The sequence below is a fragment of the Mustelus asterias genome, chromosome 23, assembly GCF_964213995.1.
Source record: "Mustelus asterias chromosome 23, sMusAst1.hap1.1, whole genome shotgun sequence".
NCBI lineage: Eukaryota > Metazoa > Chordata > Chondrichthyes > Carcharhiniformes > Triakidae > Mustelus > Mustelus asterias.
In genome coordinates, this window is record NC_135823.1 from 59,275,593 (window position 1) to 59,299,097 (window position 23,505).

At 45.8% G+C, this 23,505-nt stretch overlaps 1 protein-coding gene across 2 annotated transcripts in view; it reads left to right on the plus strand.

Moving 5' to 3' along the window:
- The window catches only part of gtf3c1 (general transcription factor IIIC subunit 1), a 97,450-nt gene extending 77,212 nt beyond the window's left edge, over positions 1–20,238 (plus strand). For both annotated transcript variants that reach the window (XM_078240740.1, XM_078240741.1), the window contains 4 exons: positions 5,112–6,000; positions 11,362–11,422; positions 14,652–14,844; positions 19,861–20,238. In XM_078240740.1, coding sequence (XP_078096866.1) covers positions 5,112–6,000; positions 11,362–11,422; positions 14,652–14,844; positions 19,861–20,070 — 1,353 coding nt within the window. In that variant the 3' untranslated portion in view covers positions 20,071–20,238. The remainder of the gene's footprint in view (positions 1–5,111; positions 6,001–11,361; positions 11,423–14,651; positions 14,845–19,860) is intronic.
- Positions 20,239–23,505: the final 3,267 nt, after the last annotated feature.

Below are 23,505 nucleotides of genomic sequence, written 5' to 3' on the forward strand. Positions count from 1 at the left end.
GTCTCTGTGACTGAGGTCCCACTCTTGAGGCTTGTGCAGAACAATCAAGGCTGGCACTCGGGTGCAGTGTTGAGGGAGTGCTGCTCTCTCAGAGGCGCTGTCTTTTGGATGAGGCATTAAATCAAGGTCCCCGTCCACACACACAGGTGGTATCCATGGCATTGCGAAGGACAGCAGGGACATTATCTTCCGTGCCCTGGCCAACACTTTTCCATGATGTGGAGATGCCGGCGTTGGACTGGGCTAAGCACAGTAACACTTTTCCCTCATCCACTTTCACAAAGAGAGACTATCTGGTGACTGTGGGAGTTTGCTGTGCGCAAATTAGTTACCACGTTTCAATATTGTTCCAATATGTAGTGCCTGCACTACAACAGATCCTCATTGGCCGGAAAGTGCATTTGAAGGTCCAGTGGTCATGAAAGATGCTATATAAATGCAAATCTTTTTTAATATAATGAACTTGTCTTTAGGACAGAAATTAAATATATTATCACTTCTACCAAAGTGTTAATAAACACAGGCCTTCCTAATAGCCGACATTTGGAAAATAATGCATTTGTGGCATGTGGGTTTTACTGGCAAGGCTGGCATTGTCCATCCTTGTTTCCCTGAGAAGATGGTAGTGGGCCATTTCCGTAGTGGTTTCAACTGATTGGTTGCTTGTGCCAGCAATTTAAGAGTCAGTCATGCTACCATGACGTTGAATTATAGAATCATGGTATCTCTACAGCACAGAAGGAGGCCATTTGGCCCATCTGCGCCAACTCTCTAATGGATTAGCATGGCCAATCCACCTAACCCGCACATCTTTGGACTGTGGGAGGCAACCGGAGGAAACCCACGCAGACACGGGGAGAATGTGCAAATTCCACACAGTCACCCGAGGCTGGAATTGAACCGGGGTCCCTGGCGCCGAGAGGTAGCAGTGCTAACCACTGTGCCGTGTTTTGTAATGATTTCTGCTAAGTGCCAACGGTAACACAGCCAGGCAGGCAGAAAATTATTTTTAGCTGGGGTTGGGAGGATAATTCTTTCTCGCATTTCCAGCAATTTTTGTTTTTATTTCAGATTTCCAGCCTACTTTTGAATTCGCTTGTAATCAGCCTGTTCCATTGAGTCGTTGAGAAATGTGGAGTACTGAAGTTGTTTGACAACTAGTTTATTTACTTTGGTCTTCACATTTCTCCTTTATAATCTCTTATTGCGGCACGGTAGCACAGTGGTTAGCACTGCTGCTTCACAGCTCCAGGGTCCTGGGTTCGATTCCCGGCTCAGGTCACTGTCTGTGTGGAGTTTGCACATTCTCCTCGTGTCTGCGTGGGTTTCCTCCGGGTACTCCGGTTCCCTCCCACAGTCCAAAGATGTGCGGGTTAGGTTGATTGGCCAGGTTAAAAATTGTCCCTGAGATGTGTAGTTAGCGGGTAAATATGTGGGGGTAGGGCCTGGGTGGGGTTGTGGTCGGTGCAGACTCGATGGGCCGAATGGCCTCCTCCTGCACTGTAGGGTTTCTATGTTTCTATGTTAACCCAATTTTATCACCTGTCTTCACACTTCAGCAGCTCCACAAGCTCAGCCGCAGATACCCCTAATGTAGCTCAAAGTTAGTGCAAGTAGGGATCTCCCAACACAAAGGTATTTTCTTTCTCTTATCACCTTGTCTGAGAGTCAGAGGTTTACAGCATGGAAACAGGCCCTTCGGCCCAACTTGTCCATGTCACCTTTTTTTTTAAACCCCTAAACTAATCCCAATTGCCCGCGTTTGGCCCATATCCCTCTATACTCTCTCAGAGAGACTCAGAGAGATCCATTCCAATTAAAGGTAAGGTCACCATAATCCCAGATGACCATAAGCTGCTCTCCTCCTTAAAAGTGGTGATTTAACCTGAGGATCACCGTACCATGCCCACATTCTCCACTCTTTTTCGGTGCAGGCTTGGAGGGCCGAAGGGCCTGTTCCTGTGCTGCAATTTTCTTTGTTTCTTTCTTGACAAATACATGAATTGAATGGGAATAGAGGGATATGGTCCCCGGAAAAGCAGGGGGTTTTAGTTCAGTCGGGCAGCATGGTCGGTGCAGGCTTGGAGGGCCGATGGGCCTGTTCCTGTGCTGTAATTTTCTTTGGCCTTGACCTCAGGCAAGAGAAAAGATTGAGAAGGCATGAATGACCTCAGCCGGAGTGGGAATTGAATCCATGTTGTTGGCGTTGTTTTGCGTCGTGAACCGGCCGCCTGGCCAACAGAGCTAAACTGACTCCCCAACTTCCAATTAGGGGACGACTATATGCTTACTAAACAGCTATGCAGTTTTCCCGTAGCCAAATGGTGGATGACCCTGTGCATTACAGTCAAATTTGGATCAACTTTAGCACAATGACGAGTGTAAGTGGTATAAAACTACGGCTCTGTGGCAGGTTTTTAAAAATGGGTTATTCAGTGACCTTTTTAAAAATGATGTAGTGAGATCTTCTTGATGTCGAACAAGATGGTTACTATTTTAGCTTTAAGCATTCGAGCTAACTTACTGTTACTTAAGAATGACCTTTCTTTTAATCAGTTTTTTTTTGCTTCTTACTGCCAAAGAACACGCGAGGTTATGATGTAATGCTCCATCTGCCCAAGTAGCTCAGTCTGCAAGTTTACCACTTGTCAGCGATAACAAAGGGGTTTGTGGAGGGGGTGACTGACTAGTGGTTAACGACTGTAACTGATCATCCTGCTTTCGTGACCACACATTGGGGTGGGAGAAGCTAAAATAGACATCAATTGTTCCATGTACGCACAGGCACAGCAAGGATATCTTAGACATTCTTGTCCAGTTATTTATGATATCGTTTCAATTTACAAAAATGTAACCTTAGGGCAGAGTTAGGCCCTTCCTTAAAATAACAACTTGAATTTGTATAGCACCTTTTAATGTAGTTGGATTTCCCCAAGTCCTTTACAGGAGCATTGTAAAACAACAGTTGATTCGGTGGGTGGCACAGCGGTTAGCAGTGCTGCTTCTCAGTGCTAGGGACCCAGGTTTGATTCCGGCCTCGGGTCACTGTCTGTGTGGAGTTTGCACGTTCTCCCTGTGTCTGCGTGGGTTTCCTCCGGGTGCTCCGGTTTCCTCCCACACTCCAAAGTTGTGTGAGTTAGGTTGATTGGCCATGCTAAATTGTCCCTTAGTGTCAGGGGGACTAGGAGGGTAAATATGAGGGTTATGGGGATAGAACCTGGGTGGGATTGCTGTCGGTGCAGGCTTGATGGGCCAAATGGCCTCTTCCTGCACTGTGACCCCAAGGAGCCTTTAGAACAGGTGTGCAAAAGCTTGATTAAAGAGCGAAGTCGCCAGGCGTATCTTAAAGGGGATTTTCACAGTAACTTCATTGCAGTGTTAATATAAGCCTAGTTGTCACGTTAATAAAAAAAAATGTTGGCCATGGCTTAGTTCACAGAATCACAGAATGCTACAGTGCAGAAGAGGCCCTTCAGCCCATCGAGTCTACACTGACACATGAAAGGCCCTGACCTGTCCCCCGAATCCCACTTGCCAGCACTTGGCCCAAGCATTCTAAGTCGCATGGTTCTGAGTTCAAGTCCCACTCCAAGACCTGAGCACAAATTCAAAGCTGACATTCCAGTGCTGTAGCGAGGGAGCGTTTGTCAGAGGTGCTGACTTGCTGACCTCCCTGATGAGATTATAAACCGAGGACCCAAATGCTTGCTTGCGTGGATGTAAAAAATCTCATCGTGCTGTTCTGAGAAAGAGAGGGGGCGTTCTCCCTGGTAAACTGACCAAAAGCTCCTAAGAAGTAGGAGCAGAGTTAGGTCATTTGGCCCATCGAGTCCGCTCCGCCATTCGATCATGGCTGATATGCTCCTCATCCCCATTTTCCTGCCTTCTCCCCATAACCCTTCAACCCATTACCAATTAGAAATCTGTCTAGCTCCTCAAATTTACTCACTGTGCCAGCATCCACCGCACTTTGGGGCAGCGAATTCCACAGATTCACAGCCCTTTGGGAGAAGTAGCTTCTCCTCAACTCTGTTTTAAATTTGCTGCCCCTTATCCTAAAACTATGACCTTTCGTCCTAGAATGCCCCACAAGAGGAAGCATCCGCTCCACGTCTACTTTATCCACACCTTTTATCATCTTGTATACCTCAATTTGATCTCCCCTCATTCTTCTAAATTCCAGAGAGTATCGATCATTGTTCATCCCTCAATCAACGTCACAAAGAAACAAATTGTCTGGTCATTATCACATTTATGTTTGTCGGACTTTGCTGTGCTCAAAATGGCTGCCGTGTTTCCCGCACGACAAAGGGCACTGCAATTCAAAGTACTTCATTGGCAGTAAAGCCTTGAAAAGAGTCTGATGTAAATACAAGTCTTTTTTTTAAAGAGAGCTTTATTGAGGGAATTGCAGAGCTTAGGATCTGTTCAGATGAAGACACAGTCACCAACGGTGGAGAGATGGAAAACACCAGTCAGCTCAAATCATTTTGGAAATTAATTGTATTCCTTGCTATTTAAAATGATGGGCTCGAGTTACTACTCATTCCTCGTCAGAGGGTGATATTTTAAGTCTGCGAGGAAAATGATTTTTCAGTTATGCTTAAAGACGTTTCATTCAGCACGACGTAGGAACATAGGAATTTGGAGCAGAAATAGGCAACTTCAGCCCTTCGAGCCTGCTCCGCCATTCACTCTGATCATGGCTGATCTCTCCCTGGTCTCAAATCCACCTCCCCACCTGTTCCCCATATCACTCTTTCCCTTTTTTTTTTAAGAGATATATCTATCTCCCTCTTGAAACCATTCAATGATTCAGACTCCACCGCGCTATGGGGCGGCGAGTTCCACCATACTCTGCGAGTAGTTCCTCCTCATCTCAGTTTTAAATGACCACCTCTCAATTTATACCTGTGACCTCTTGTTCTAGATTGCCCCATAAGAGGAAACATTTGGTCTACATTTGCTTTATCAATCCTTGTTAAAATTTAATATACCTCGATCAGATCCCCCCTCATCCTTCTGAACTCCAGTGAGTACAAGCCCAAACTGTTTAATCTCTCCTCATACTTCATCCCCAGAATCATTCAATATTTTCTCCCATCTTGCAGGATTTGACCGCGCTGGACCAGATGGTAGAAGTTGGTGGCTCGGCGGCACGGCTGGTTGCTGTAACACACGCTTATCCGTGGCTGCTTCATCCGTTCCGCGTACGGAAAAGCATCAAGCAAACTGGGCCTGAGAGTCCTACCGATGTGGGCTCCAAAAATAGGACAGAATCTAGTGCAAAAGACATTGAGGAAAGTACAGAGGGCATTGACGGAAATCGGGACAATACAAAACCTCAACCGAGCACAGAGAAAGAAATTAAGCAGCATGGATTGGAGTCCATTACTGTACAGAGTGACGCTGTTCACTTAAGTAATATACAGACACTGACTGGAAGTAGGAAAAGGACCATTGAGGAAATTGGAAGTGAAATTGTTGACCATGGACTTCCTACTAAAATTCCTCGTCAAGGAGATGAGCCTTCTGAGTTGAGCTGCCATTCCTCAGTCAGGGGAGAGACTCCAGGTAGCACAGTGGATGAAACAAAGGCTGGCTTGCCTTGCCATCACACAGGATATCAATCCATCGAACCCCTGGACCTGCACATAGGATCAAGAAAGGTGAATGTCGAGTGCAGTCAGGATGAAGATGGAAATAACGGTGGAGGCCGTGAGGGGTTGGGCTCCTCGCGTGACGTTAAAGCTCCGAGTATCCCGTCCCCGTTCAGCCAGCCAGAGGAACAGTCCGTGGAAGATGATGGAGAAGGACGTCTGATGTTCTCCCACCACACGCCTGCAGTGAACGAGCGGAGGAGTGAAGCCACTCCACCTGCAGACGGGCAGGTTCTGCTTCAGGAAGATAATTGTGTGGTGGCTCCCACGGAACATTTGCAGCAAGACGAACCTTTTCAAGTCGACAAGAGTGAGGACAAGCCCAAACTTCAGGAAGAAGGTAATCCATGTCTATAAAGCTTACAGCACATAACCTGTACTTCGCACGGTGCAGGGAAACATAACGAATTGTTACTTAAAACTAATCCAGCTTTTGTAACGCTCTGAAGAAGAGTCATACTGGACTCATAGAATCTATAGTGCAGAAGGAGGCCATTTGGTCCATCGAGTCTGCACCCACAACAATCCCACCTGGGCCCTACCCCTGTAACCCCACATATTTACCCTCCTAATCCCCCTGACACTAAGGGGCAATTTGGCATGCGCAATTTAGCATGGCCAATTAACCTAACCTGCACATCTTTCAACTGTGGAACCCGGGTCCCTGGTGCTGTGATGCAGCAGTGCTAACCACTGTGCCACCCATAGCTCTGTGAGATGATCCAAGCCAGTCCACGCTGATAATAGCATGTATTTTAACGTTATGATCACTGGAGGATATTCCATTGATTATAAAAAGGTTGAAAGGTTACAAAAAAATCGTATGCAATGCAGGCAGCACTATAAAACTGAGGAAAATTCTTCTTCCTCTAGATCCTCCTCAAAAACAGCACAGAAAACACTACTGCTAAACTGAGTTGCAATAGTTAACCAATTGAAAGTGCCGGAGAAACAGCTGGTCTGGCAGCCTGCGTGGAGAGAGTTAATGTTTCAGAGGAGGCACGGTAGCACAGTGGTTAGCACTGCTGCCTCTCAGGGCCAGGGACCCGGGTTCGATTCCAGTCTTGGGTGACTGGCTGTGTGGAGTTTGCACGTTCCCCCCCGTGTCTGCGTGGGTTTCCTCCGGGTGCTCCGGTTTCCTCCCACAGTCCGAAAGACCGGCTGTTTAGGTGTATTGGCCATGCTGCATTCTCCCTCAGTGTACCCGAACAGGTGCCGGAGTGTGGTGACTCATTGCGGTGTTAATGTAAGCCTACTGGTGACACAAATAAATAAACTTAAACTTAATGTGGGAGGAGAGCAGGTGTAACCCACATCAAGCTCCCATTACAATCTGAGCCTCAGCGAAACAGAGCGAACAACTACAACTGCTCCACGGGAGCTGGGAGTGAACTTGAGCTGCCGAAGGGTTATGGGAATAGCGGGTATAAAAGCCATTGATGTGTCTGATCAGCCATGATTACATTGAATGGCAGAACAGGCTCGAGTGGCTGAATGGCCTGAGCCAGTTCCTAAGCTCCGATGATCATAGCTTGGTGAACTTGCAGCTTCTCATGGCGCCTGGCCTGACTCTTTCACCAAGGTTCATTCTTAGAAATGAATGGCAAAACAGAGCCTAAAGATTCGTGACCTACTCTTTTCTTTTCTCCACCTTTAACTACGTTTTCCCCCAAGTTTAAAGAAATCTAATTGCTCTGCTGTTGTTGTGCTTGGCTGTGGCTCCATCATGTACACGGGTGATAGTACCTTTCAGGAAATCCACTGCGCCTTCATTGAAATCCTTTGGCACATTTTTTGCGGGGGCTGGATTTACAGAGGAAATAACATCAAAAAGATCACAAACTCTGCTGCTGCTCTTATTTAAGCTGCACTAGTTTATGCAACGCTGGGTTCATTTTAGTTGGTTAGTTTTCACATTCCAAAGACTGAAGGCCAGATTTTCTCTACAATTGGCTGCACAGAGCTACGTAAATTGGCTTCTAGTAACTGTCTTCATAGAATCCCTACAGTGCAGAAGAGGCCATTCGGCTCATTGAGTCTGCACTGACCCCCCCCTCCCAAGCGCGAAAAGAACACCCTACCTAGGCCCAATTCTCCCCCCCCCCCCACCCTAATCACGTCACCTGTGCATTTAGTATGGCCAACCCACCTAACCTGTGGAAGGAAACCAGAGCATCTGGAGGAAACCCATGCAGACACGGGAAGAACGTGCAAACTCCACACAGACAGTCACCCAAGCCGGGAATCGAACTCGGCTCCCTGCCACTGTGAGGCAGCAGTGCTAACCACTGTGCCACCATGCTGAGTCTTGCTCGGTGCCATTTTTGCTCTGCATGTTGGCAATGTACTGATCTCTGTTTGTTTTCCCTTCCTTGTTCAAGTACCAAGCTACTGCGTTACTACATATGGTTCAATTATTTTTTCCTTTTTTTTCCTTGTTAGTTCTTGGTGATAGGAAAGATCAAGCCCTGATTTAATTTATGAAGGTTGTGTTTGGAAAGAACATGCTGTTGAATCTTTTTATCTTGCACCTATCAGGACAGAACAGCAAGAATACCAAATTTCAAAGGAAACGATTTATACTGCATGAGAAGAAGTGCTGACTGGATTGCAAGTGAACTCTTAATTGGTAGAGGTGTTGCCATGGTGAATGCACATGGAAAAATCAACTGCCGGATGAGGAAGGAGGAAATTACAGACCAGTTAGCTTAACATCAGTGGTAGGGAAAATGCTCGGACACTTAGAAAATTTCAATGGGCTTTGGCAAATTCAACATGGATTTATGAATGGCAAACGTTTGACAAACCTGGAGTATTTTGAGGATGTAATTAGTAGAATAGATAAGGGTGAACCAGTGATGCAGTGTGTTTGGATTTTCAGAAAGCTTTTGATGAAGTCCCATGTAAGAGTATTATTTAAATGGTGATAGATTGGGAAATGTTGATGTTCAAAGGGAACTCGGTGTCCTTGTACACCAGTTACTATAAAGCTAGTATGCAGGTACAGAAAGCGGTTAGGAAGGCAAATGGTATGTTGGACTTCATTGCAAGAGGACTTGAGTACAGGAGCAAGGATGTCTTATTGCAGCTGTGCAGGGCTTTAGTGAGACCGACATGGAGTATTGTGTGCAGTTTTGGTCTCCTTGTCTGAGAAAGAGTAAACTTGCCATAGAGGGGGTCCAGCGAATGGTCACCAGACTGATTCCTGGAATGGCAGGATTGTCGTATGAGGAGATATTGGGTCAACTGGGCCTGTATTCACTGGAATTTAGAAGAATGAGAGGGGATCTCACTGGAACGTATAAAGTTCTGACGGGACAGACTGGACGCAGGCATGTTATTCCTGCTGGTTGTGGTTCTAGAACAATGGGTCACGGTCTCAGGATATGAGGCAGACCCTTTAGGACTGAGATCAGGAGGAACCTTTTTACACAGAGGGTTGTGAGTCTGTGAAACTCTCTACCACAGAAGGCTGTGGAGGTCACTGAATATATTTAAGAAGGGGATAGATTTTTAGACTTCAAAGGCGTCAAGGGATTTGGGGTAAGAAAGGTGTCAATGTGCCAGTTAACTGGGCAATGAACCCGCCCTCCACCCCAAATCCTTTGTTTAATTGAAATGCAGCATGCATTAACATATTCATTCTCTTTGCAAAGGACAGGGCCCTGTGTGTGAAAATATACACTGTCTATAAAACACAAATGATCTACATTGTGAACCTAACAAACTTAATTTGGTTGTCAATGTAATTAGCACAGTCGGAAACGTTTAGCATGTGGCACAGTGGTTAGTACTGTTGCTTTACAGCGCCAGGGACCCGGGTTCGATCCCCAGCTTGGGCCACTGTCTGTGTGGAGTTTGCACGTTCTCCCCGTGTCTGCGTGGGTTTCCTCCAGGTGCTCCAGTTTCCTACCACAGTCCAAAGATGTGCAGGTTAGGTGGATTGGCCATGGTAAATTGCCCCTTAGTGTCCCGGGGCGTGTAGGTTAGAGGGGTTAGCAGGGTAAATATGTGGGAATAGGGCCTGGATGGGATTGTTGTCGGTGCAGACGCGATGGGCCGAATGGCCTAATTCTGCACTGTAGAGATTCTATGAAGTGTTGTCCAATTGCAGAGCCACATCTAATGTTGGACGCAGTGGGGATGGGGCTGGAAAATCTGGCGAGCCATTCAAACGTCCATTGACTTCGACAGGAGAGGAAAATTCCACCGGTGGAAAATTTCACCCTATTGTCGAAGTTTTGCAAACACGGGCTAGTTGGGTTCATCAGTACTTCACCTGTTGCGAACAGCCGAAGGGACATGTCTGATACGATTCATCAGCCATTGGGACGCACAACCTACGTACCTGGCATCACTCTGGCACTGAAATTCATATACCACATACTCATTTGTGTGGTTGGCCCAGTGTCTTTTTGACTTGATGGTAGCCTTTTGTAGTCGAGAATACCACTCGTGTTGACGCAGCGAGCTTCATCCGTGCTCAGGTTTTACCCATCCAAGGTAATCTGAGGTGGACTGGGCACATTTCAGGACTGGAAGTGGCAGCTTTAGACTCATTCATCAGTTTGCATGATATACAGTGAGCTGTAGCTGATTGGGTTAGCCAACATCCCTCAGGATAGTGGCATCAGGTTTTCATGGTGAGCAACTGGATGGGGCCCTATTTGTGAGGTTGCCGAGAAGGCCAATCCTGGAGTGCGTGGAGCTGTAGGAATCCCAGCATGTATAGTGACCAGTGAAGGTGGGCTTGCGGGAGACAGAAGTGGAGACCTGGCAGATTTCTCAAGTAGCACGTTGAGAAAAGGGAGCTCGTTTGACTGCTCCATTTGAGGCGCAGGATGGAACCCAAGATTCTCACATGCAACTGCAGACTCAAATATAGAAAACATCTCATCCCTATACCAGCCTATCTCTGATTAGCCTGGAAGGGTAAAGTGTCTCAACAATTTAAGCAACAGGTGAAGCTAGCTGTTCCTCGCTGCCACTATGCAGTAGCAGCAGGAGTGGCATTCTCCGCTAACAGGATGCTGCCATCAAGCCAAAATGGCATTCTGCCTACCGCACAAATGAGTAATATGGTATGTGAATTTCAGTGCCAGTGTGATGCCAATTATGTTGGGAATTTGTCCCAATGACTGGCGGATCATATCAAATAATGTGACCCTTCAGCTGTTCGCAACTGGCAAAGCATTGACTGTACCCAACTATCAGTCGGGTTCACAGTGTGGCTCACACTGCATCGAGAAAGAACATATCCATGAATTGAGCCTGTTTCACCCAAACAAAAGCTTGTGGGACAGCCATTTCCTGGTTCATTCCCCATGCCTTGACCAATCGGGATCAACTTGTCTAGTTTTAATTTAAACAAAGCTTGGCAGTTAACAGTCCCCTGGTGCATCCCCATCGCAACAGCTCTACCTATCGGAGTCCACTCGCCAACTAATCAGGACCCTCTTATGTAGTATGAGAGGTTTGGTATTCTTGCTATTCTGTCCTGATAAGTGCAAGGCAAAAAACTTCAACAGCCCGTCTCTTTTTTTTGCAGCAACGCTTAAGTCCTGTACTCCCAAGTGACTGAAGATTGGGGAATGCAGAGAATCAAGATTGCATTTAGCATTTCTTCATGTCAAATCGCATTTGGGTTTTTCTCTTTGCACATAGCATTCAAATTTAAGTTGTCTTTAATCTTTCTCCGTAGGAGATGACACAGTTGGGGAAAATGTTAATGTGGAAAGTATATTGCAAGCCCCATCTGAAAGGTAGGTGTTTAGCATTTATTACAATGCTTCCCTGTTAGTTGAAAGGGGTGGGGGGGGCGAGCTTTTGATCGGGAATCTGAATTTGTGCACTTGTGGGGGAAAATGAAACTGACTTGTGCTGTATTTAGATGGGACCTAAAATCATTGGCACAAGGTCGGCACTGTTTAGCCAGGGTTCTGATCTAAAGTAATTTTGGCTGTCAGCTTTGGAAAATGTAGTGATTGAAGGAATTTCTAACACATTGAGCAAAGACTTCCATGTCTTGCTTCCATGCCTCAGAATCTCAATGAAGTGGAGATGCCGGCGTTGGACTGGGATAAACACAGTAAGAAGTCTCACAACACCAGGTTAAAGTCCAACAGGTTTATTTGGTAGTAAAAGCCACTAGCTTTCGGAGCGCTTGCTGCTCCTTCATCAGGTGAGTGGAATTTCAGTTCACAAACAGGGCATATAAAGACACAATCTCAATTTACAAAATAATGGTTGGAATGCAAGTCTTTACAGGTAATCAAGTCTTAAAGGTACAGACAATGTGAGTGGAGAGAGGGTTAAGCACAGGTTAAAGAGATGTGTATTGTCTCCAGGCAGGACAGTTAGTGAGATTTTGCAAGCCCAGGCAAGTCGTGGGGGTTACAGATAGTGTGACATGAACCCGAGATCCCGGTTGAGGCCGTCCTCATGTGTGCGGAACTTGGCTATCAGTCTCTGCTCAGCGACTCTGCGTTGTCGTGTGTCAGGAAGGCTGCCTTGGAGAACGCTTACCCGAAGATCAGAGGCCGAATGCCCGTGACCGCTGAAGTGCTCCCCAACAGAAAGAGAACACTCTTGCCTGGTGATTGTCGAGCGGTGTTCATTCATCCATTGTCGTAGCGTCTGCATGGTCTCCCCAATGTACCATGCCTCGGGACATCCTTTCCTGCAGCATATCAGGTAGACAGCGTTGGCTGAGTTGCATGTACCTGGTGGGTGGTGTTCTCACGTGAGATGATGGCATCCGTGTCGATGATCTGGCATGTCTTGCAGAGGTTGCTGTGGTAGGGTTGTGTGGTGTCGTGGTCACTGTTCTCCTGAAGTCTGGGTAGTTTGCTGCGGACAATGATCTGTTTGAGGCTGCGCGGTTGTTTGAGGGCAAGAAGTGGGGGTGTGGGGATGGCCTTGGCGAGATGTTCTCACCAAGGTCATCTCGCCAAGGCCATCCCCACACCCCCACTTCTTGCCTTCAAACAACCGCGCAGCCTCAAACAGACCATTGTCCGCAGCAAACTACCCAGCCTTCAGGAGAACAGTGACCACGACACCACACAACCCTCGTAAGAACAGGATATGGCGCTCAGCTCATTGCTTAACGCTCTCTCCACTCACATTGTCTGTACCTTTAAGACTTGATTACCTGTAAAGACTCGCATTCCAACCATTATTTTGTAAATTGAGTTTGTGTCTTTATATGCCCTGTTTGTGAACTGAAATCCCACTCACCTGATGAAGGAGCATAAGAACATAAGACATAGGAGCAGGAGTAGGCCATCTAGCCCCTCGAGCCTGCCCCGCCATTCAATAAGATCATGGCTGATCTGAAGTGGATCAGTTCCACTTACCCGCCTGATCCCTATAACCCCTAATTCCCTTACCGATCAGGAATCCATCTATCCGTGATTTAAACATATTCAACGAGGTAACCTCTACCACTTCAGTGGGCAGAGAATTCCAGAGATTCACCACCCTCTGAGAGAAGAGGTTCCTCCTCAAGTCTATCCTAAACTGACCCCCCTTTATTTTGAGGCTGTGCCCTTTAGTTCTCGCTTCCTTTCTAAGTGGAAAGAATCTCTCCACCTCTACCCTATCCAGCCCCTTCATTATCTTATAGGTCTCTATAAGATCCCCCCTCAGCCTTCTAAATTCCAACGAGTACAAACCCAATCTGCTCAGTCTTTCCTCATGATCAACACCCCTCATCTCCAGTATCAACCTGGTGAACCTTCTCTGCACTCCCTCCAAGGCCAAGGAGGCCAAGAGCAGCGAGCGCTCCGAAAGCTAGTGGCTTGTGCTACCAAATAAACCTGTTGGACTTTAACCTGGTGTTGTGAGGCGTCTTACTCAGAATCTCAAGCCAGTCCTCGGGTGACATCCCGCCAACCACTTCCACTCTCCCAGGAGGTGGAACCACCCTGGGATTCTCCAATCTCTGCCAAAGAAACCCAAGCAAACCGATAACTTACCGATAGAGAATAAAACTTCCCTTGCCAACAGATGTCAGACTGATGGATGGCGAAGGTGGCATGTTGGGCTTTGAAATGCACTTGTAAAGTGGGCTCAGTCATTCGCTCCAGAATTTCACCAGCTAAGTTGATTGTGTGGTCAAAATGTCTGGGACATTGTCGTTGATTTGTCCTGTATCAGTGCTGAGAAATGGAGGCATTTTCACCCTTTGCCTTCATTGTGAAGCACTGATCATCTATGATGCCGTTGATTGGCGGAGCAGGCTCAAAGGACCGAACGGCCTACTCTGTTCCTATTTGTTCTTCTACTTTCTCAGTAATGTGGCGTCAACTATAAAAGTGTCATTTTCCATAACCTTGTAAGGCAAAACAAGTTTTGTTTTTGATCTTATTGCCCATCCATTTCAGAGGGCGTTTAAGAGTCAACCACATTGCTGTGGATCTGGAGTCAACATGTAGTAAGAAGTTTAACAACACCAGGTTAAAGTCCAACAGGTTTATTTGGTAGCAAATGCCACTAGCTTTCGGAGCGCTGCTCCTTCGTCAGGTGGAGAAATGCTCACAAATAATTATTCTGTAAATTGAGTTTGTGTCTCTGTATGCCCTGTTTGTGAGCACATTTCCACTCCACCTGACGAAGGGGCAGCGCTCCGAAAGCTAGTGGCATTTGCTACCAAATAAACCTGTTGGACTTTAACCTGGTGTTGTTAAACTTCTTACTGTGTTTACCCCAGTCCAACGCCGGCATCTCCACATCATGGTCAACATGTAGGCCAGACCAAGTAAGGTTGGCAGATTTCCTTCCATAAATGTGAACCAAATTTCACCAGGTGCCATGGTGGGATTTGAACCCGGGTCCCCAGATCTTGCTGTCTGAATTACTTGTCCCGTGACACGACCACTGCGCCACCAGCTGATCATTCATATTGCACTAATAATCTTTGCAGAAACTACTGTGCATGTTACATTCCCTTATTTTAATTGAGTAACTTCTTTTCCCATTGAATCTTAGTGAATGCGAGCAAATTAGTTTTGTCTGCCATCCCTGGAGGATTGTTGATGGGAGTCTGAACAAACCAGTATGTAAAGGAATGGTAGAAGCCATGCTGTACCACATTATGACAAAACCGGGGATCACAGAACAGAAGTTATTAACTTATTACCGTGCTGTGCTACAGCCTGTCATTATCCAGGAAATATTGCAGGTAAGTTATTTTGGGTACACGGGTACTATAGTTTGAATTGCAGTGGAAACACCACCCTGATTTATTTGATAGACCTTTTGCAGGAACCATGGCTTCGTTGCCAGGTTTGCTGATCTCCTGCCAATCCTAAATTAGCTTTACACCCCATGACAAATGAAATGAAGTTAGACACTCGTATTAGATTTATTTTTATTGCCATACAAGGTACGGGCTTTTTATTATCTTCCAATTTCCATTATGAGCCATGTGGGTCTTTAGATAACAACAGATGATGGAGGTTCCGCAGCGCTTGTAATTATTACATTCATATGCTTTATATGGCAGCACAGTGGTTAGCACTGCTGCCTCACTGCTCCAGGGACCTGGGTTTGATTCCTGTCTTGGTTCACTGTCTGTGTGGAATCTGCACGTTCTCCCCGTGTCTGTGTGGGTTTCCTCTGGGTGCTCCAGTTTCCGAATGAGATGCTGGTTAGGTGCATTGGCCATGCTAGATTCTCCCTCAGTGTACTCACATGGGTGCTGGAGTGTGGCGTCTAGGGGATTTTTACAGTAACTCCGTTGCAATGTTAATGTAAGCCTACGTGTAACACTAAGAAATAAATTTTTTAAAAACTTAAACTTATCGCTTCAGTTTAGCAGTTGTGTTTCTCAGGTTCCACTCTTCTGCAACTTGTGGCCAAACGAGCTAATGCTTTCATGAATAGAATGTTGAAAGGTCATCCTTCCTGTGGGGTGGTCCACGTCGGTTGTATCAGTAGCAAAGAAAAAAGCAAGGAAGACTTGCATTTATGTAGCACCTCTTGAAACCGCTGCATCCAAAAGTGCTGGAGAGCCAACTCAACATTTTTGAAGTAAGGCTTACGCACAGCAAGCTGCCATGAACAGCAATGTGCTATTGACAGGGTAATGGCCTGCACCTTCTGTTCGAGGTCGGAAATGCCATTTCCAACCAGGATCAGTCACAGGAAATTCACACTTGGCTTCCTGTGATTTGTCAGGTCTTAGGGTGCCTGACCCGAACCCCCAAGGTATATTGTGAAGTCAGATTAGACCCCAACAATTTTTTTTATTTTTGGCATAAATGTGAGGATAGGATTCTTCACTCTGCGTGTGATTTGACTGACGAATCAGGATTATTTTATCATAACAAGCTTTTATTCATAAAACAATTTACATATAGCTCAAACAAAACTAATTATATTAACCTTTACCAGCTGAACAACACTTAAAATGAAAGGAAACAATTATAATTTCTAACTTATCACTATTTCAGTTCTAATTAAGCAATATTTCTCTTTTAGACTTTGAACACACTTTAAATATAGTTAGCAATCACAGATATACTTGCTCTGACTTGGGTAACAGCCGGGAAGGTACCAGAGAGACTTTGCAGGGAGAGGCTTTTCAGAGAGAGAGAGAGAGAAGAGAGAGAGCTGCTTGTTGGCTTCTACATTTAACAGCCCCCTCGGCAACTGAACACAGAAAAAAAAAACATTTTTGCGATAAACCTCTCTCCTCACACTTGACCAAATGACCCTGCCATTACTTTAATCAAAAACAACCCCAGGGGTCCCCTCTAGTTATAAACAACAAGCAATTAGCTTCATTCTAAGTAAATACTACAGATTTAACATGAGTAATTATCCTGCTTTCCAGCATTTGCTGTATTCCCTTCAGACATGCCAACTGCTTTGAGGAAAAAAAACACAACTTTTTAAACACACTACAGAAACTTAAATATATCAATAGCACAGTCTCATCGCATAGGGCAATCTTTCAATGCAGAATCCTGCAGAACTGCATCAATGCAGGAATCCTCAGCGGGAGCATGGGAGAGAATCCTCCGTGTACACCCCTTTTTTCTTTACAGCACTGGCTGCTGTATTCTTTAAGTGAAAAGATTGTATGTCGCAAAGCTTTGAAAAGCTACGGAGTGAAGTTAAAGGGGTACGGTAAGTGAGCAAAGGGATAGGGTGGGGAGGGTAGCATGGGTAAGTGGGTAAAGGATAGTGTAGGTTGGGTAAGGGGACAGGATGAGTAGGATAAGGGGGTAGGGTGGTATGGTAAGTGGGTAAAGGGATAGAGTGGATTGCACAAGGAGGTAGAACTAACGCAAATGCAAGAATCCTCAGAGGGAGCAGCGGAGAGAATCCTCTATAAACACCCTATTTTTACAGCACTGGCAGCTGTATTAGGAGTTTAAATATCCCAAAGCTTCTTTGAAAAGCTGCAGAGTGAAGTTAAGGGAGTACAGTAAGTGAGTAAAGGGATAGGGTGGAGAGGGTAGCGTGGGTAAAGGATAGTGTGGGTTGGGTAAGGGGATGAGGAGAGTAAGGTAAGAGGGTACGGTGGTATGGTCAGTGGGTAAAGGATAGAGTGGGTTGGACAAGGGGGTAGGGTGGCCAGATGAGTGGGTAAGGTGGGTCATGGGGTAGCCAGGGTTAGGAAGGAGTCGGGTGGTCGTATTTGAGTCAGGTCAGGAGGAATCTGCTGGTGAGTAATAGGTTGGGTCACGGGGGTGTGGGGGGGAGGTTAGTCCAGTGGTGGGGACTAGACAGGTCGGGTTGGGGGGATGTTGAGTTGGGTGGTGGGATCATGTCAGGTCAGAGAGGGGATTCAATCGGGGGTTACTGTGAGGGTGTTGCGGAGGGGGGGGGGGGGGTGGCAGGGGGTCAGTTGTATAGTTACCCAGGAGTTAAACTGGGTATTTTTCTGTCAAACGTTCCCTGGGTAACTGTCCAGATAAGTAAGTTGGAATTGACCAAAGTCTCTGACCGTAACTCAGAGTTGAAGACTTTTTCAAGGAGAAGCAGAGGAATTACCCATCAGGAGTTCACACTTCTTGGGCAATTCCCATGGAGTCAGTGCGTTGGGACTTCCCAGAGGTCCCGTAGCATGTCTTCTGGGGTAGGCCCAGTTTCTGACTGTAGTATCCTTGAGGATATGGCGACCACCAGTTGAGGAGCGACAAACTATACAGAGTGCGAGTATATGCTCCCTTCCACTGCAGCTCCTGGACTGAATCTGCCCTGGAATCCACATACTCCAGCCCGATTGGCCAATCAAGTCACGTGACCCTCTGAGCCCTCGCCCCTTGAGGGCGGTACAGTGGTTAGCACTGCTGCCTCACAGCGCCAGAGACCTGGGTTCAATTCCGGCCTTGGGTGACTGTGCGTGTGGAGTTTGCACGTTCTCCCCGCGCCTAGATGGGTTTCCTCCGGTTTCCTCCCACACTCGCAAGATGTGCGGGTTAGGTTGTTTGGCAATGCTAAATTGACCCTAGTGTCAGGGATTGGCAGGGTAAATACATGGGGTTACGAGGATAGGGCCTGGGTGGGATTGTAGCCAGTGTAGGCTTGATGGGCCAAGTAGCCTCCTCCTGCATGTAGGGATTCTATTTGAAGGGGCTTGCAACTACACTGACCATCCAGACATTGGGAGATCTGGCCAATCTGTTTCTGTGATGTTGGATGAGAGACAAACATTGGCCAGGGTACTGAGGGTGACAGCCTGGGTCATTGAAATATTGTCTAGTGATTTTTATGTCCATCTGACAGAATCAACAGGATTAATCCGAAAGGTGGACTAAAATCAGAAGCATTTAGACAAGGAAATAATCTTCAATGTATCAGTTTATTTAATGTTCAGAATCAAATCAGTTGCTCGAGTTGGTATATGGAGGTAAACCCATCTATAATTGACCTTAAAAGCTGCACTGCAGCAGGGCAAGGGTTGTGTAAAAATAGATTTATTATCCCATAACTCCTTATGCCAATTATTTTTATGGTGGTCATCCCTGAGTGAAGCATTTCAGACATGAGCCAGTCCTGTGGTATTGAGCGAGCAGCTATAGAGAGGACTGCAGAAGAAAAATCTGAGAACTTTCCTTCTCAAGTTTCTACCTCCGGATTATCCTTTTCAAAGTCAGCAGTTGGTGAAATGACAATCTCTGACTAGATTGCATATCATCATCATTTCTTTGCTGCTTTGTGCTCCTCGCCATTTTACACTTCCTTTTAAAGTTCTGCAAGGCACAGTGGTCAGCACTAACGTTTACAGTTCACTCACTATCCCACTGGGGCCCGGGTTTCATTCCCAGCTTGGGTCATTGTCTGTGCAGAGTCCGCACGTTCTCCCCGTGTCTGCATGGGTTTCCTCCCACAGTCCGAAAGATGTGCTGGTTAGGTGCATTGGCCGTGCTAAATTCTCCCTCAGTGTACCCAAACAGGCGCTGGAGTGTGGCGACTAGGGGATTTTCACAGTAACTTCATTGCAGTGTTAATGTAAGCCTACTTGCGACACTAATAAATAAACTTTATAAAAGAACTTTATAAATGGGGGTCTAATAGAAGCACAGAGTCCATGTATATATGACAGCTGCCTAATTGTGCTGAAAATTGATACGTGATTACCCCAGACTATGTAAGTTTAAGTTATGAGCAAGAATTAATGCACTTTGTGCTAATCAGAAAATGGTTTGCTTCAAGGTATATCAATTTCTGTTTGAGTGCCTTATCTGTTCCAGAGTTAGTTATTTGATTAATTGGAGCCAACAAAGGTCCTAGCCCAGAACACTGATACAGAGAATCATAGAATCCCTACAGTGCAGAAGGAGGCCATTCGGCCCATCGAGTCTGCATCGACCACAATCTCACACTGGCTCTATCCCCTTAACCCCATGCATTTACCCTAGCTAGTCCCTTGACACCAAGGGGCAATCTAGCATGGCCAATCCACCTAACCCGCACGTCTTTCGGACTGCGGGAGGAAACCGGAGCACCCGGAGGAGACCCACGCAGAAACAGGGAGAATGTCTAAACTCCACACAGACAGGATATTGTAGGATCTGTTTTGGATTTCCACTGGTTTCTGTAGCATGTTGTGAGATTACAGTTTTCATCTGTTTCCAATTTCATATTGTAATGCTGCTACTTCCCGTTACCGACTGGAGGTTCGAGTTGAATTTTTACACCGGGTGGGACTTTCTCATTTTGAATCTCTCCTCTCATTTGGCAGGCTCTGGAATCCATCGGTTGCATCCGAAAGCGTTACTTAACCAGAGCCAAGCCCGTGTCCCTGTTCTCCGCTGCCACCAGCGCGTCAGAGGTGCAGGGTGGCAAACTGTCTGAGAGTTTTACCGTTTTCTACGACCCCACCATAGACTGTGTTTTGAGGCTGGGCAAAGTCTTTCCGTATGAGCTGAACTGGAACAAATGGATCCAATAACACCACGCTTCAAGCATTATGTTTCATTGTTCTTGTGAAAGATGTTTTCCACAGGTGCTGACCTCTCCTATGGACAATCTCAGAAATTTGCGTGACCATCTGGAACTTTTTATAATGGCACTGGATTGCACCTGGGAGTGAAGAAATAAATCTTTCCACCAAAACTTACAGATTCTGCTTTTCAAATTGTGTCTCATCCTCGAATTCTGATAGTTTGGTATATTAATTAACTTTAGTCCCTCACAATGTTCATGGCTTGCCTTTTGCTATTACAGCCCTGTAGCAAAATAGCTAATGATTGTACTTACAGTCCAGAGTTGCTGCTTTTGACAGAATCACAGGAGTTACAACGTGCATCTTTATAAAGCACCTTTAACATAACAAAACATGCCAAGGTGGGCCAAATGTTAATGTCAAGTTCAGCAAGACATGAGGACAATAAAACTGTTGGAAGTCGTCAACAGGTTACAAGGGGAGAGAAATAGAGTTTGACATTTCAAACTTGATGACCTTTCATCTGAGATATTAAAACAGGTGAGCAAAACTTTGGTCGTAGAGGTTGATTTTAAGGAAAGAGATGGAGAGGGGATTCCAGAGCTGTAGGGCTTGGATACCTGAAGGCACAGCTTCCCTGGTGGGGTGAAGGATGACAGACATGCCCAAGTGGGCAGAGTACTCAATGTTATAGGTAGGGCTGGAGGAGTTGGCAGAGGGGCGCAGAGCTATGGAGGGATTTGAAAATGAAGGTGAATTAAACTGAAACAGAGGTTGGAGAAACTTGGTTTGTTCTCACTGGAGTGACGGAGGTTGAGGGGAGACCTGATAGAAGTCTACAAGATTATGAGAGGCATGGACAGAGTGGATAGTCAGAAGCTTTTTCCCAGGGTGGAAGAGTCAATTACTAGGGGGCATAGGTTTAAGGTGTGAGGGGCAAGGTTTAAAGGAGATGTACGAGGCAGATTATTTACACAGAGAGTAGTGGGTGCCTGGAACTCATTGCCGGGGGAGGTAGTGGAAGCGGATACGGTAGTGACTTTTAAGGGGCGTCTTGACAAATACATGAATAGGATGGGAATAGAGGGATATGGTCCCCGGAAGGGTAGGGGGTTTTAGTTAAGTCGGGCAGCATGGTCGGTGCAGGCTTGGAGGGTCGGAGGGCCTGTTCCTGTGCTGTAATTTTCTTTGTTCTTTGAAACGTTAGTGGACCATTGTAGGTCCCATGATGGGTGAAGGGGGATTCCAGATCTAGGAGTTGGTCATTTGACAGCTACCCTGGCTGCCTTGAGTAGGTTTAGCCATCCAAGTACATTCAGCTGAGCACGTACTGTACTGACAAATGAAGGTGCATTCCGGAATAACGGTGACGCCTTGCTGGCCAGTGTGGGATCCGGTGCACCATTTTTTGGTTGAGTATGAATACCTGCCAATTGCATAAATCGGCCTGAAACATTGCACAAGGTTTTGTTTAGGGCACTGAACTCATCCCAACTCAGCACAGTATACCTTCCATCCACAATCACTGACATTTCTTCCCCCTCCCCCTGCACATTCGTGCAAAAAGGAGGAAAAAACAATGAATTATCCTTCGATTGTATCTTCGTTCGTCATTTCTAACGACTGCCCTTGTGCTGATTGAATGTGTAAAATGAGGATTTTTATTGAGAAACATTTTTTTCCTGTGATGGCTATTATGCTGGAAAATATTAATTATTCTTGTGACTTCCAAGTAGCAAGTTCCTATTCTTATCTTCTCGTGCAGTGGCGAGGGACATTTTCTTTAAAAGTTCCTGCTTAAAGAGCGAAGAAACGAGTCGAAAGATGTTCCCAGCACCATGAACTACTTTTTTAAACAGCTGGTATACACAAGAAACACGTGACACTAACAATTGTGATTGTTATGCTAATCAGAGTAACATTGTGAGTTGCAAACAGTATTTAAATGTTGCATGAAATCTGTTTTAATGCTGTGATTTCCACCGATGGTTCTTTTAACTGCTTTAACAGTGACCATTAAGTGAGAGCCAAAAGACATGTTTTGCCAATGACCGTATGGTATCAACCACTGCCTGGGTTGCAGATGGTCATGGAGGACCAGGAAAGAAACAGGTCCCTGGCCCCTACTGTCTGGACTGCCATTACCCAGATTGATCTGCCTCTGATCTTTGGGTAAGCGTTCTCCAAGGCGGCCTTCATGACACACGACAACGCAGAGTCGCTGAGCAGAGACTGATAGCCAAGTTCCGCCCACATGAGGACGGCCTCAACCGGGACCTTGGGTTCATGTCACACTATCTGTAACCCCCACGACTTGCCTGGGCTTGCAAAATCTCACTAACTGTCATGTCTGGAGAGAATACACATCTCTTTAACCTGTGCTTAACGCTCTCTCCACTCACATTGTCTGTACCTTTAAGACTTGATTACCTGTAAAGACTCGCATCCCAACCATTATTTTGTAAATTGAGTTTGTGTCTTTATATGCCCTGTTTGTGAAACTAACTCCCACTTATCTGACGAAGGGGCAGTGCTCCGAAAGCTAGTGGCTTTTGCTACCAAATAAACCTGTTGGACTTTAACCTGGTGTTGTTAATCTTCTTACTGTGATTGCCCAGATTGACACAGGCAGGGAGTGCACCATGAGCACCATCGTGAAGGACCCGGTGATGAAGCCACTGGAGCAATCAACTATTACAGAGAAATGGGTCACCATTGCCTAATATGTTTTATACCATTGTTGATGCCACATATTAAATTTCACTCACTTACAATTTTTATAGCTTAAAAAAAACACATTTGAAACAGGCTGTCGAAAATTACATAACTCAAGCAGAAAAACAGAAAATGCTGGAAAATCTCAGCAGGTCTGACAGCATCTGTGGAGAGAGAATAGACTCAACTCTCTTTCCACAGATGCTATCAGACCTGCTGAAATTTTCCCGCGTTTTCTGTTTCTGTATCAGATTCCAATATCCGCAGTATTTTTCCTTTATAATATGTAGCTCAAGGATGTTTGGTTTATTTTAAATTCCCCCTGAAATGATGGCGATGTCCTGAAAGTAATTAGAGGCACAATGTCATTAAGGAATTACTAACGCCTCTCAGTAGGATGGTGGACAGGGCTTTAAATTAACGGGGGCGTGTGAGGACGTGGGCGAGGTTCAGGTGAAGGGAGACTTTGAAATCCAAAGAGAAAGGTCAAGGTATTTGAGCAGTATAATGATGTGGGGTGGAGACAATCAGAGTGGGACAGGAAGGTACAGAGTGTTTAACAGAAAAGGTACAACAACAAATAAGGTCACTGTAGACAATAGACATTTAAAAATGTCTATTGTCTACAGGCATCTGCAATAAGATAGATTAATTAGTGGCACAAATAGAGGTAAATGATTTGGATTTAATCATCATTACAGAGACATGGTTACAAGGTGACCAAGA